This window comes from Saccopteryx leptura, chromosome 1, assembly GCF_036850995.1.
Source record: "Saccopteryx leptura isolate mSacLep1 chromosome 1, mSacLep1_pri_phased_curated, whole genome shotgun sequence".
Classification (NCBI taxonomy): domain Eukaryota; kingdom Metazoa; phylum Chordata; class Mammalia; order Chiroptera; family Emballonuridae; genus Saccopteryx; species Saccopteryx leptura.
Genome location: NC_089503.1, coordinates 263377369 through 263391726, shown reverse-complemented (window position 1 = coordinate 263391726; position 14358 = coordinate 263377369). Strand labels below are relative to the sequence as shown.

General features: G+C 38.0%; 1 protein-coding gene across 1 annotated transcript in view; it reads right to left on the bottom strand.

Annotated features, from left to right (window-relative positions):
* The window catches only part of XPO7 (exportin 7), a 40236-nt gene extending 32949 nt beyond the window's left edge, over positions 1-7287 (bottom strand). The window contains exons 1-5 of the mRNA XM_066351117.1: positions 7231-7287; positions 6559-6705; positions 4222-4315; positions 3509-3675; positions 1693-1758 (exon numbers count right to left, since the gene is read on the bottom strand). Coding sequence (XP_066207214.1) covers positions 1693-1758; positions 3509-3675; positions 4222-4315; positions 6559-6705; positions 7231-7251 — 495 coding nt within the window. The 5' untranslated portion in view covers positions 7252-7287. The remainder of the gene's footprint in view (positions 1-1692; positions 1759-3508; positions 3676-4221; positions 4316-6558; positions 6706-7230) is intronic.
* Positions 7288-14358: the final 7071 nt, after the last annotated feature.

Here is a 14358-nt window from a genome sequence, read left to right as displayed (position 1 = left end):
ATACAGAGGTTCAAAATATGCCTCAGTTCTAGCTTCAGTGTCACTTTGTTATTAAAAATGTTCAAGATAAGCTATTGTTAGATTATATATCATATACCACATATAATCTACTATGCTGATAATAATACAGAGAATAGTTACATGGTATGTTACACACAATTCTATTGTTTTCTTAAAAGATAAGTAAAATTTTTAAGTTTTTTAATATCAACACTGATGTAATTTTTTCCTAATTAAGACATTCTTTTTTCATTGATTTTTTTTTAGAGAGAGAGAAAGAGAGGAAGTAGGTGGGTGGAGGGAGAGGGAGAGAGGGAGAGAGGGAGAGAGAAAGAGAAACATTGATTTGTTGTTCCATTTATTTATGTTTTCATTGGTTGACTCTTGTATGTGCCCTGACCTGGAATTGAACCTGCAACCTTGGCATATCAGGACAATGATCTAACTAACTGAGCTACCTGGCCAGGGCCCAATAACTAACTGAGCTACCTGGCCAGGGCGCAATACTGATATATTTTTTTGAGGCCATGCTTCAAAGGGGAGAACATAATCCCACAATCTCTGTACTTAGTGCATGCTCTCTAACTACAAGGTAATAATAGTTAAATAAGAAATTATTAAGAACAGAGGCTCCACAACAAGACTATGTGGGTTTGAGCTCAGATAACGTTGCCTGCTTGCCGTGACACCTTAGACAAATTATTTAGTCTTTACGTACCTCAGCTGCCTTCTCTAGAAAATGGGATGACCACAATATCTATCTAGGACTATTGTGAGAATGAAACTAGTTAATAAGTAAAGTGCTTAGAACAGAGTCTGTCACACAGTAGTCATTCAAACATATAAGCTATTATTATTTTGATAATTACCAATCACAATGGCAATTTCATGTGACAGAGAACACTATGAATTCCAGATTTTAATAGGCTAAGCAAGTGCATTTAAAACAGTACCACTTCACAGTTAAAATTTCTCATGGGTTACAAAAACGTCTGCATAACTAAGCAACAACAAACAGTGATGCCAGTGTAATGATTAGCAGACACCAGAAGAGTACGGTATTACAATTAAGACTGGCCTGCTCAATAATTGTAAATTTTAGCTGCATACAAAATTAAATGCCTGAAAAAATAGCCAGAGCAAAAGACAGCACTGGTGTTTCCTCTGTAGTGATCTGTATCACCAATGGTGACTTAAAAAATTATTCAGTATTTAGTAGACTGTTGTATGCATTCTGAAAAGATTACCAGCAAAATCTTTAATAACAGGACATGGTAACTGATTTTAAGTGATTACAAACTTGTACTAATGTATATAGCAGAAGGGGCACACAAATGATGCCTGTTCCACTCTTGCGATTCCTTTTCTAAAACTCATTCTTTTTCATTAGCAAAGAAATTATTTCATAAAGGTTCTAAGGACCATTGCTTGCATCTCTAATAGTGAACACAAATGCAAGGAAAGCTGAGATGCGGATGAAATATTCTAGAGAAAGAGTCTAGGACATAAAGAGTGAGGTAGGTTGTACTCACAGAGGAAAACCCAAGGCAACTATTTTGTTTCAAAAGGGCATTAATAACTTACCGCAAAAGCACACAACTGCCAAAAAAGATCATCCCACACAGAGCAGAAAACACCAATACTAAGAAAAAATATGGCACTTACTTCAATGAGGAAGGCTGTAGCACTTACTTGATTAATTTCATTGGTTAGCTGAGATAAAATTGTGACTCCAATGATGCAGTATTCAACACTATCCTGGTAAAAAAACATAAGGCAGAAAGAGGTGCTGTGTGCAGTTTGATTTCAGCATTGGAAGTGCAGTCCTACTTAGAAATGACAGAATCATATGTTGCTATTAAAACTTTCTAGACGCCTGACCAGGCGGTGGCGCAGTGGATAGAGCGTTGGACTGGGATGCAGAGGACCCGGGTTCAGGACCCCGAGGTCACCAGCTTGAGCGCGGGCTCATCTGGTTTGAGCAAAAATCCCACCAGCTTGAACCCAAGGTCGCTGGCTCCAGCAAGGGGTTACTCGGTCTGCTGAAGGCCCACGGTCAAGGCACATATGAGAAAGCAATCAATGAACAACTAAGGTGTTGCAACGTGCAATGAAAAACTAATGATTGATGCTTTTCATCTCTCTCCGTTCCTGTCTGTCTGTCCCTGTCTATCCCTCTCTCTGACTCACTCTCTGTCTCTGTAAAAAAAAACACCAAAAACTTTCTAGACGAGGTAGCAAGGAACTGTAGTTTAAAACTGCTGCTTTTCAGGACATAAACCCTAACTGCCATCAAGGAAGACTGTGAAATCTAGACTTCCTCAAAACTGACACCTTTCATATTGTAAAAATAACCATAAACATTATACCATGCAAGTTATAAAGAGAAAGCAGCAAAACACACTAAAGATAAATAAATGTGTAATATCATTTATAAAGAAACCATATACGGCCTGACCAGGCGGTGGCACAGCGGATAGAGCATTGGACTGGAATGTAGAGGACCCAGGTTCGAAACCCACATGAGCGCGGGCTCACCAGCTTGAGCACGGAGTCGCTGGAGGGGTCACCCGTTCCGCCGTAGCCCCCCGGGTCAAGACACACATGAGAAAGTAATCAATCAATGAACTAAGGAGCCACAACGAAGAATTGATGTTTCTCATTTCTCTTCCCTCCTGTCTGTCTGTCCCTATCTGTCCCTATCTGTGTGTGTGTGTGTCTCTCTCTCTCTCTCTCTCTCACACACACACACACACACACACACACAAACTGTATATAACAAAAAGGCAAAGAACCCGATTAAAAATGCACAAAAGATATAAATAGGAAGTTCATAGAAAAACAAAATTAAGTAGTAAATTGACATATGAAAAATTGTTGTTTCACTCATAACTCAAACGCTGAGATTCCAATTCTTTTATCTATTAAATTGGAAAAATAAAAAAGTTGAGCTCCCAGGGTAGAGTCACAGGGAAACAGGTACCTTTTAACTGTTAAAGAAATCAACTTTTTTTGAGGGTAACTTGGAAATACCTCTAAAAGCCAAAATAAACATATTACTAAGATTGAGTAATTTCAATAATCCCTACACACTTATTCAAAGTATGACAAGATAGAAATATATGTCAAGAGATCTATCTATCTATCTATCTATCTATCTATCTATCTATCTATCATCTATCTATCACTTACCTACCTACCTACATGGACAGTCACTGAAGTAGTTATTTAAAAGTCGAAATATAGAAACAAACTAAATGTTAGCCGTAAGAAATTAGTTAATTGATTTATGGTATTATAGGTTAGAACAGTATGTAGGCATTAGAAAGAATGGAGGGCTGGTTTCTGCTGACATGTAAACATGCAAAGCCAAGACACATTAAGGGTGAAAAAGACACAGAAGAGAATGTACCAAGTAAATCTGTTTTGTGTACTTGTTAGTATATAAGTATTTCCTGATATAAGTAAGCTTCGCCTGCTCCTGTTATATTAAATATGTACCTCATACCTGTAAAAACCTCGTGACGTCTGTGATTGCATTTCTGAAGACGTAGTCATCCTTCTGACAGTCGAACCAGCCCAGTTTTGTGATTCTGGCATATAACTGAATAAGTGCTTGTGTCACAAAAGTAGCCAACTTTGGCCGAGTGGCAAGGTAATTGAGCACATAGTTTCCTATAAAACAAAAGCAATCACCATGGTAGAAAGCTCTGCCAGGGAAGGACATCTATTTTTAAATGTACTAAATGTCCAAGAAGTGGTAAATTTATACTATTCACCCTAAACTCCCTTAATTTTTCATGCTACTAAGAAATGGGACTTTCTATTAAGATTAGTAAGTTTTCCAACTGAGAATTTTATACTTGTCACAATGAAGAACTGAAGTATGGCAGCATTGAATCTGTTCCTAGATGGTTAAATAACATGGTCTGCACAGAATTCAAAATCCTTAACAATGTTTTTCTTAGTTATTAGTGGCAGTAAAAACCAAAGGAAAGAAACCTTTTGACAACAAAAGGGGTTACTAGGCTTTATCTAGAAGTAATTATTTTGCACCCTCTTCACTTTCATAAGATCAAAATCATGGGGGGAAAAAACTGGATTCCAGATAGACTGTGTGTTTAGCAATTTCAGAACACTGTCAAGCAACATCAATTTAACCATTGCTAGCACATCATTAAACAAACTACTTTAGGGGAGTACAGATAGTTCTCTACTTACGAATATCTATTCGCTGTTCCAGTGGTAGGGGGTTGTTTGTGCGCGACACAAGCTTGGTAAGGCATGTGGCTGCCAGTAGCTGGGAGTACGACGACTGTGAAAAGAAGGAGGGGACTCAGAATTCAGTTTTACTGAGCTGGCCAGGCATAGGTTTTTATAATCTGGAGATCCGTACTCAGGTTCAAGAAAAACAGCTTTACCATAGTCTATCTCCCAGGTTTTAGAGGGTATGTCATTCTAAGAATAAGCGGCCTCCAATGCTTATTTAGCTGACTTCATCACAAACAAGGGGCAGGATAAAGTGAGCAGCCCTAAGCAACCTGAATCCACTACTTCCCTCACTTCAGGGGTCAAATGGTAGAGAGGATCTTTTCAGAAAGATATTAACCAAGAAATCGTCCATCAATAGTGTGGTTAAAGCGATGTTTCAAGAAGATTCACCTCAAAAATATTCCCAAAGTCACCTCAAAGTCATGGCAGAAAGGAAGAAAGAGAAAGAAGTACTGAAGGGAACCACAACATTATGCTGTACAGTTAACTCCCAAATTATGTCCTTCCACCAGCACAACTCTAAATCAGCTCAGCCTTGGAGAATATGCATGCTAGTTTTAAAGTAACAATTATTTATGAGAAAGAAAAATTAGAGAGACAGCAATGGAATAGCACGATCATACCCTCAAGTGTGAATTTTAAGGAATTTTAACCTTATGGAGAATCAGAATTATCTCTCTGTTCATAATGTGCAAGAAGGAGTCATGTGCAAATTCCTCTATGTAGCTATATTATACAATGTCACATGACAAAGACAGACTCAGAACCATTAAAACAATTAAATCAAGGGTCAAGGATAACTTTCTAGGAAACTAGAAGTCCTTAACAAAGTAGGCTATCCATAGGCATTACCTAATACCACCAGTTATAAAAAAAAATAAGCTTAAGAAACAAATCTGTAACAGTGACTTTGGCATGCAACTTTTATTCAACACCCCTGAACATGGTTTAAACTGATAACGGGTGTGTCAAATCACTAATAATGCATGAGAGACTACTATAACTACACTACTCACAAAAATTAGGGGGTATTTTATCGCTTCATGTTCATTTTGAAATATCTTCTAATTTTTGTGAGCAGTAGATATAATATGGTGTATAATATCTATTATATTTATATAACATGCAAATATTCTTTATACATAATTCCAACAAATTTGCTAAGTCACTGAGAAGTCAATACATTAAAGGGAAGAATACATTCCACAATAATGAAATGTTTTCAGTATTGCACCACTTTTATTTCAGCCCGCTCAATGCCAACAGCAGGATCTCAGTTAACATAGCATCAAAGATGATACTATGGGGCTCAGTGGAAGTCAACTGGAAAAGACAGTTGTGCATCTTCTATAGTACAAATTTAGGTGAATTGATCCTAAGATAGAGTGATGGAAAAGGAATATATAAAATACTGCATGTGGAAACAGAACAGAGCACCAGGCAATCTCTGACCATAACTCTGTAACCTTCAGATACTTAGAAAAGGGTTAGCTTCCCCAGCTACTGAGGGATAACTTTTAGACAACTGTAGTTTGTCCTATTTACTGCACAGTACTGTAACACTACTAGTGAAAATTCAAAAAATGGAGTCATCTAGAAATTCTACCCTCTCAATAAATTATTAGCTTTCGTCCTTTTGACGTTTCCTTCCAGTCTTAATGGCAGTACTAACTGCCAGGCCGGTGGGGATCCTGACTCTCGCAGGCCCTTTCATGATAACCTTGTTGTATTCTTACCCTTCTTAAGACCCACATCTTGCCAAAACTATTAATTTATTCAAATTATGTCTCATTAAAAGCATTATTTTGATCACTAAACTGCTATTTTTAGCTGGAAGAAGCTAATTCCATTTTTAAAACAATTTTCTTCTCTACTTCTAAGGCATTAGAAGCAACTGTAGGAGAGAAGAGGAAAGAGAAGACTGGGATCCTGAAAGATGACAAGGACTTTGTGGGTAAGAAAGGTGATTATATACAACCCTGTCTTCTTTGCAAAGAGGCAGTGCTTTAAGAGTCAACAGAGAAAAGGAGTCCCAGGAATTAGATGCAAGATGAAAAATGACAAGACAAAATTTATGTTCAATGAGATTTTACTGATGAGGCTGCATGGCCTTCTTCTTCTTTATTTTCCAAACCTGGCAGTTATGTTGCTTTTTAAAAGTGAAATTAATAAGGCAAAGACAACTAGAAGAATCAAGGAATAGAATCTATCCCAATCCCACCCCTGAAGCAGAATGTATTTTCTTAAACTTCTGTTATCCTTTAGGGTTTTTCAAATCTTACGTACACTTCCTCTTTCGAGGAGTAGCTGGCACTTGCTCAGGCAATCGGGGCTGTTGGTGAATTCAACCAAGGCTTTCTCTGCCTGGAGTCGAGTGGTTGTGTCTGTGGTCTCATACAGCTGTTTGCACAGATTCTCTAGCTGGGCCAGGCTCTGGAAGAGATCAGTCAAGAAAGAAATCAGTACAGCCCCAGATACAAGCAACATACTGTGCTCGAAATTACTGGACAAAGATAAATAATAATCAATGAAGAGAGACTTGTTTCTCAACTCTGAGAAGCCGGGTGACCTTTATCTAATAATATCCATTTATAGCTCTCTATACTTGATGTTTTGGAAGACAAAATACTAGAATGCCTATTCAATCTATTTGTTTTTTCAGTTACTCCCTAAAGATCAATCACAAATGATACATTCTCCCTTGGAAACACCCATTCTCCTAAGCTTTTCCAAAAGGCTTTCAAATAAAAATTCAGAATTTGCTAGTTTGCCAAATTTTTAATCAATACTAGTTGTCACTGCTGTAAAACCAAGCACATAAACACATACTATAGTGTCACATATTTCTTTACATCATTTGAAATATTTTCCCTCTGCCAAGTAGTTATTAATCTACAATTATGTGTATGCTTAAGAGATGGTCAGCCTCTGAGAAAGCTTCAGAACGCATGTACGCACCTTCCTCCTTGGGTCCCTCATGGCTAATGTTCCGCACTCTCTTCTGCTGGACTTTAAACTCTTGCTTTGGTTCCAAATTTAAAATAGCAGGGTCAAAATAAATTCAACCCTGGCATATGTTCACAGAGATAAGATGAGGGAAACGCCCCCAAACAAACCCTTCTCTCTAAAATCCTGAACCAGTTCCAAGGAGGCAGTAAGGGGATGGGTGTGTGCTTTGGTCAAAACCCCAAAAAGGACACAAATCTATTTCCACTTAATGTGGTGTTTAAAAGTGAAGACTAGTAAGAGTTGACCAACGATCACCTTTCACTAATGGGAGAGGATGACAAACATCTGTTAGTCTTTAAAGGAATGGTTTGGACTTTAAGAAGGAACCTGTACCTATTTCCTACAGTAGCAAGCAAGATTTGGTTTAAATAGTTCAAGGAATCCCACTATTAGAAATGACAATTATAACAAGAACAAATAATAATAATAATAATAATAATAATAAAAGAAACCAACCTGGTTAAGTAGCCTAAAATGTATTCCACAGCCAGTCTGCCCCAGGCTTTTATTACCACTTTCCTTCACTGAGCTGTGACTACAAATCACAGTTTTCCCACTAAGCAGGAAAGCCCTTAGGGCAGGCTACCCATTTCACTCAACATAATTAATAAATTTCAAACATTAACCTAGAAGAAACAAGCAAATACTGACACTCTAAGATCATCAGTCTTACTTCAGAGAGCACCAAGAACGAACACAACAACCCTTACTCCAAAACAAAACAAACTAACAACCCTTCACAATATCTTGGGGCTCTGATTAAGCTTATGTTTAATTGGTTTCTCTCTGACTTCCCATTTAATACCTTCTTCAATTCAAAAGCACAGAGAAAACTGCTTTGGAAAGAAGATCTCAAAGCACAAAGCTCCAGAAGCAGTCCCTGGATTTTTTCACATAGTTTATAAACACAAAGAATTATTTACACATATTCCATAAAATACATGTGACAGTCAGTGATCTGCTTGCCAATATTGGCCTAAGACCCCAATGACTAATAAATCAGTTTAGTTACAAATTCCTACATTCCTAAGCAAGGGATTAAATCTCCCTCAGGTTTTTTGTTTCAACCTCGCAGGCAAGTTCTGATCCCCACATCCCCAACTTACAAAATGGTTCACTTAAAATAAAGGGAACATATTATTTTAAAAATAGGTAAATGAAGACGGTAGCAGAAAGACAGCCTAAATAAATGGAAAGGCAGCTATGAAATCTGGCACTGGTGTTAGGGGGCAGCAGCCTAGCCTCATGGCCTCCACAGCACCACACACTCTGAGTTTTCCATATAACCCTGAACAGACTACCCAAACAGTCATGCTGCTTAAGGTGTAATGATCTCCTTACATCTGATCAATCAGTTCCTGACAGCACTTTCAGTGAAACTCTTATTTATGTTCATTACAACAAAGCTGTTCACATGACAGTGGCTAAGCATCTGTCACCAGTAGTTCTCGGCTGCTAAAAACAAACACGTAGGTTATGGTGGGCTTTTTGTTGTTTTGTTTTGCTTAAATTTAGCAGAGAAAAACATACTGCAGGGTAAGTCTGCTAGTGAATTTTCAGCTCAGGAAACAAGACTGCTTAAAAAACACAAAAGTAATTTGACCACTTACACAAAGTTTGAACAACTACAGCTCTTACTTATTAGTTTCTAAAAGAACAAATAGGAAACATTTTGTTTCCTCAAACAATTAGTAAAAACATCTCAAATTCACAAGGTCAGGAGTCACAAAATTTGGGTTGCCCTTACTTCCCATGGAAGGAGAGGGGCTGAGTGAGACACATTACTTTGTTTTGGATCTTCAATATTCTCAAAGCAAATCTATTAATTATTTTGGATCACCTTTTTCTGGACCCAGAATAAAATAACTTATCCCACAATTATTTAATTTGATATTAAGACTAGTACTTCACATTTTAGGTAGAAACCATACAGCCCAGCATCTTCTTCTCTGCTAGGTTACACCTGTATGAGACCCCCTCCCATCCATCAGTTCTCAGTAAGGAGGGCTATCACATGATTCCAGTTCAGTCCACAGAAACCTCCAGAGAAGAATGTTTATGTTCTATTCCTGAAATTACCAGACCTATAATCCACAGAGAAGCTTCCAGCTGGTCCCACTGCAACAGAAAAGCCCATTTGGGTGAAATACTTCACAGAACTGGAAGGCGATCTTCAATGAACAAAACATTGCTTTAGTACAAAAAACTCAACGCCCAAGCCTAGACCAGAATGATTTCACCAACAATAGTTACAATGATGGTATTAAAAGAATATATCTTTTAATGTTAGCAACATTATTTTACAGTCTTTTAAACCTGAATAGAGAAAATGCAGCTCAATTATTCTCTTTTCAATATAAGGTGCTACCAGTTGAGACAATGGATCTCAGTATATAGTAATTTTTTTTTTTAGTGAGAGAAGGGAAGACAGAGACACTCCTGTGCACGCCCGACCCGGATCCTCCGCAAGCTACTAGGGGGCGATGCTCTGCCTATCTGGAGCCATTGCTCTGTTGCTCAGCAATGGAGCCATTTCTTTAGCACCTGAAGCGGAGGCCACAGAGTCATCCTCAGCACCTGGGGCTGACTCCCTCAAACCACTTGAGCCATGGCTGTGAGAGCGGGAGGGAGGGAGAGAGGGATGGAGGGAGAGAGAGAAGTCAGAGGGGGAGGGGTAGAGAAGCAGATGGTGCTTCTCCTGTATGCTCTGACTGGAACTGAACCTGGGATATCCACACGCCGGGCCAACAATCTACTACTGCAGTGTTTTTCAACCAGTGTGCCGTGAGACATGGTCAGTTGTGCCGTGGGGAAATTAAACATGGGTCCCCAAACTATGGCCCGCGGAGGCTATTTATCTGGCCCGCCGCCAGCCGCCTCCATCCGAACATAAACATTCCCCTCACAATCCCTCCAGCTATCAGCGACAGGAAGAGTGGAGGCACAGGTAACACTCACTGATCAATCACCTTCTAGGATTCATCCCGACCACTAGCAATGAACCAATAGTAGGCCGCCTCTCATCCACACCCAGGAAGGTCCCTGCTCGGGCTGCCACGCACTTGTCATTGTGTGGCCGTGGCGAGTAGTTGAAGCTGCTACTCCTCCCTATGGTCCCGATTTCTAATCCTGGTCAGGACTGGAGGTAAATGTTGCCACCACTAGATGAAGCCTCAGCCTCAGCTGGTTATGTCTATCCTGATGGTGTATATAGATATTTGACCTTTTTCTTTTTAAAAGAGGCCCCCGCAGAGGGTGATATACAGTACATCACAATGTTATCTAACTTTAAAGCTAAAGTTTGCTGATCTTCCTTTGGACAGTTTTTGGTTATCTGTTGCCAAGGAGTTCCCCATTCTGGCCAACAAAGCTATTTTGACACTGCTCCCGTTTTCAACCACATATCTATGTGAGCTGAGCTTCTCAAGCTTGACTGTGATAAAAACTAAAAACAGAGAGAGACTGAGAACTGTTGAGGAAGAGCTTCATGTGTGTCTTTCTACCATTCCTGCCAGGATATTCCTTTTGTGTTCATCGAAACAGGCCCAGGTTTCACACTAAGTGAGTATAAATACATTTAGAAACTATATTATCAACTATATGTATAATATGTACTGTGTTAGAGTGTCATTTTGTGTCATTTTGGTAGGTGGTGTGCCCCAGGATTTTGTAAATGTAAAAAATGTGCCGCGGCTCAAAAAAGGTTGAAAATCACTGTACTACTGAACCAACCAGCCAGGGACAGTACATAGTAATTTATCTGGAGTCACCTGTAGATTAGAAGATTCCCGCATGCGCTCAACTAGGATCCACCTGGCATGCCCATCAGGGGGCGATGCTCCTTTGCAGCCAGAACCATTCTAGTGCCTGAGGCAGAGGCTATAGAGCTGTCTTTAGTGCCCGGGCCAACTCTGCTCCAATGGAGCCTTAGCTGCAAGAGGGGAAGAGATAGAGAGAAAGGAGAGGGGGAAATGTGGAGAAGCAGATAGGCGCTTCTTCTGTGTGCCCTTGCCAGGAATCAAATCCAGGACTTCCACACGCTGGGCCGACGCTCTACCACTCAGCCAACAGGCCAGGGCTGGGAATTTATTTTCATTAATTTGTAAAATATGTTCTTTAGAAAGCCTAACAGTATATAATTTTAGTCTCACTGCTTAAAAAAAATTCACTTGGAGCTTTGCAGAGACTAGCATACTTTCTGAGGACGGATTTGATGGCATTCCCAGTAACACTGACCATTGAACTATAAAGTCATCATCCTTTGATGACTAGCAAGACCTACAGATGCTCTGCAGAGCACATCCTTAATCTGACACTAAGCAAATCACCTGAAATGATCATAAGCTATCACTCTATTATAAAGTATAAGGCAGGTTCAATGAAGAGTATAGAGTAGCATTACCAGTTTAATAGCTGAAATTTCATGATTGAAATGTCTTAAATATAAAAAGAATTGCTAAAAAAATAATCAAGCGATTCAATCTGTTTTAAACTCCACTAATTTAGATCTTCCTTAGTTGGAATTTTTCTGTGTACTAGGAGAACATTATGTTAAGTAAATTAAAAGATGCATTTTAATGATCCATTTTAGTGATCTATAAGTGAATTATTTTAATGATCTATAAGGTTAAAAAGGTGATATACTAATTAATTTTATTTTTTATCTATTCAATAAGGCATTCTTATTGCCAATGAGTAATCAATTATCAGATATTTTTAAAACTCCTAAAAATTCAGTACAATAATTATTGAGGTTAAAAAAGCGTAGGCAAAACAGTATGTATTATAGAGCATATCATGTGTGATAGATGTTAGAAAATTCATAGAAGAAAGTCTGAATGAATATAAACAAAACAATTACCTCTGGAGGTGATGATTATGAGACTTTCAATTCTTTCAATTTCTATGTCATACATATTTCCATAACTTCTGAATTTTTTACCACAACCATATATTATTTGTAAGCAGGACACCCCCCCCCCCCACAACTGTATATAGTTAGGAAAACTTTAAGCTACATTCTTTTTTAAAAACTAACTCTTCTAACTAGTAACATATTACTAATTAACACCTAATTCTGTTTCCAATCAGAATTCATTAAACAAATTAATAAAATTGAAAAGGCAAAAAGCTAAATTTTTAAAAAGTATGTCTGTTTATTACTTTTATTTTATTCTTTCTTACCAATAATAAATGTTGATGGTTTAAATATGTTGATGGTTTAAATGGCCTGAAAAGAACATTCCATGCAAGGTTTTGTCTTGTTTATAAAGTAATCCAGAAGGCAATCTTGTAGGCCAAAGCTATTTTAGTTTTATACATCTATTAGCAGAGCTGATGTTACTTACTGCAGTGGAGTCAATACAAGGAAAATAGATGGCTTCCTAAATGAGAATGTTTACATATGCAAATGATTTATTTTAAAAGTTAACAGGAAATGTAGACTCAAATCACAATGAGTTATCCATTAAGATGACTAAAATGAAATGTTAAGGTGAAGTGGTTAGGATGTGAAACAACTGGAACTCACACATTGCTCGCTCATGGAGTCCAAGTTGGTTCAAACACACTGAAAACTGGCAGCATTAATGAAAGCAAAATGTACTGACATCCTGTGACCTAGCTATTCACTCCTAGTTACAAATGCAGCAGATGTGTGCTAAATTCACCAAAAACAACACAACACAAAACAAAACACCCCTCCCCCCAAAACCCATGTACCAGAGTTTTCACAGCAGCACTCAATGTAATAGTTCCCAAAAGGAAAGAAAGCCATCAATAGTAGTACGAATAAATGTTTCATTTTTTAATCTCGTGCTGGTTGCACAGGCACGCTCAGTTTCAGAAAATCCTCTGAATTGTGCATTTATAATTTGTATATTTTTCTGTATGTCATACTTCAATAAGCTTAAAAAATGGATAAATGCTAGTTTTCTGCAAATTCTCCAGTTATTAACTCTCATCTATTTCTTTCTGATACTAATGAAAAAGAAGCTCATCAATAACCAACAACTGCACTTTAGATTTAGAATGATTTAGTTTTACATCAATTCATGCTTTTGGAACCCCATTCCCATTATTTTCTAAGTAAATAAATAAGGTCAGACTTTTGGATGCATTTAGGGACATTCTATTTCTGAAAGTACTAGAGGGTAAAACTTTTTGGTTGCAGATGCTGTGTAATGTATATAGCTGTAAAACAAGATAAAACATATTTTCGGCAAGTGATAACACTATGCCAAAGCCTTGCATGCATTAGATAAGGCAGGCAAGTCTGCTAACATATGAGACTGCAAAATTCTACACTTAACTTCAAAATACTAATCAATTCTAACTTTTAATAAACACCTATGATTTTGCACTGTGGGTAGTAGGGAGCTAAAACACATGCAAACAAATTATTTCATAACATAAACAGCCAGACTAACTATGCCTGGTCACAACATTTTATTGACAAAAATTGAACTCAGTTTCCACCTAACATGTCACTAGAAACTGATCTGGTTCCTTCTCATGGCCACTGACAGTGTGGAGGAATGAAAGCTGCAATGTAAGCTTAATTTTCTAAAGTTTTGGTTTTAAACTGGTGGACTTAAAACAGCCAACATTTTTGTTTCTAGTTTAAAACTTTAGTTTTAAAGTTTGACATAGTTACCAATATTTCATAATAATACTGGTTTTCTAGCTTTCCATTAAAAATGAGAAGATCTGGTAACACTGGCCCTGCATTTTGAAGTGTCATTAATCAATGACACTAAGGAGGCATGCTCTGGGCATGCTGTCTCTAGCTTACTACAGGTCCTAAGTACCTGGAGCCTGTAGACACCTGAGTTCTCTCCCCTTGCTCTACTGTAATTTTGGCTCAAACCAGTGGTTCAGTCAGATGTCAAAGTTAAATAGTGAGCATGGGGTAGTCCAACCGATTTTGGCTTAACTTAGGGTAATAACTTTTTGCCAAACGTGATGTTATGAATACAAGGGGCTACATAAAATTTAGGCACAGAAAAGAATTAGATTGAGAATTTAATCAATTAAATACTGCTCTTAGCAATTAACTATGTGACTTAGGGCAAGTTA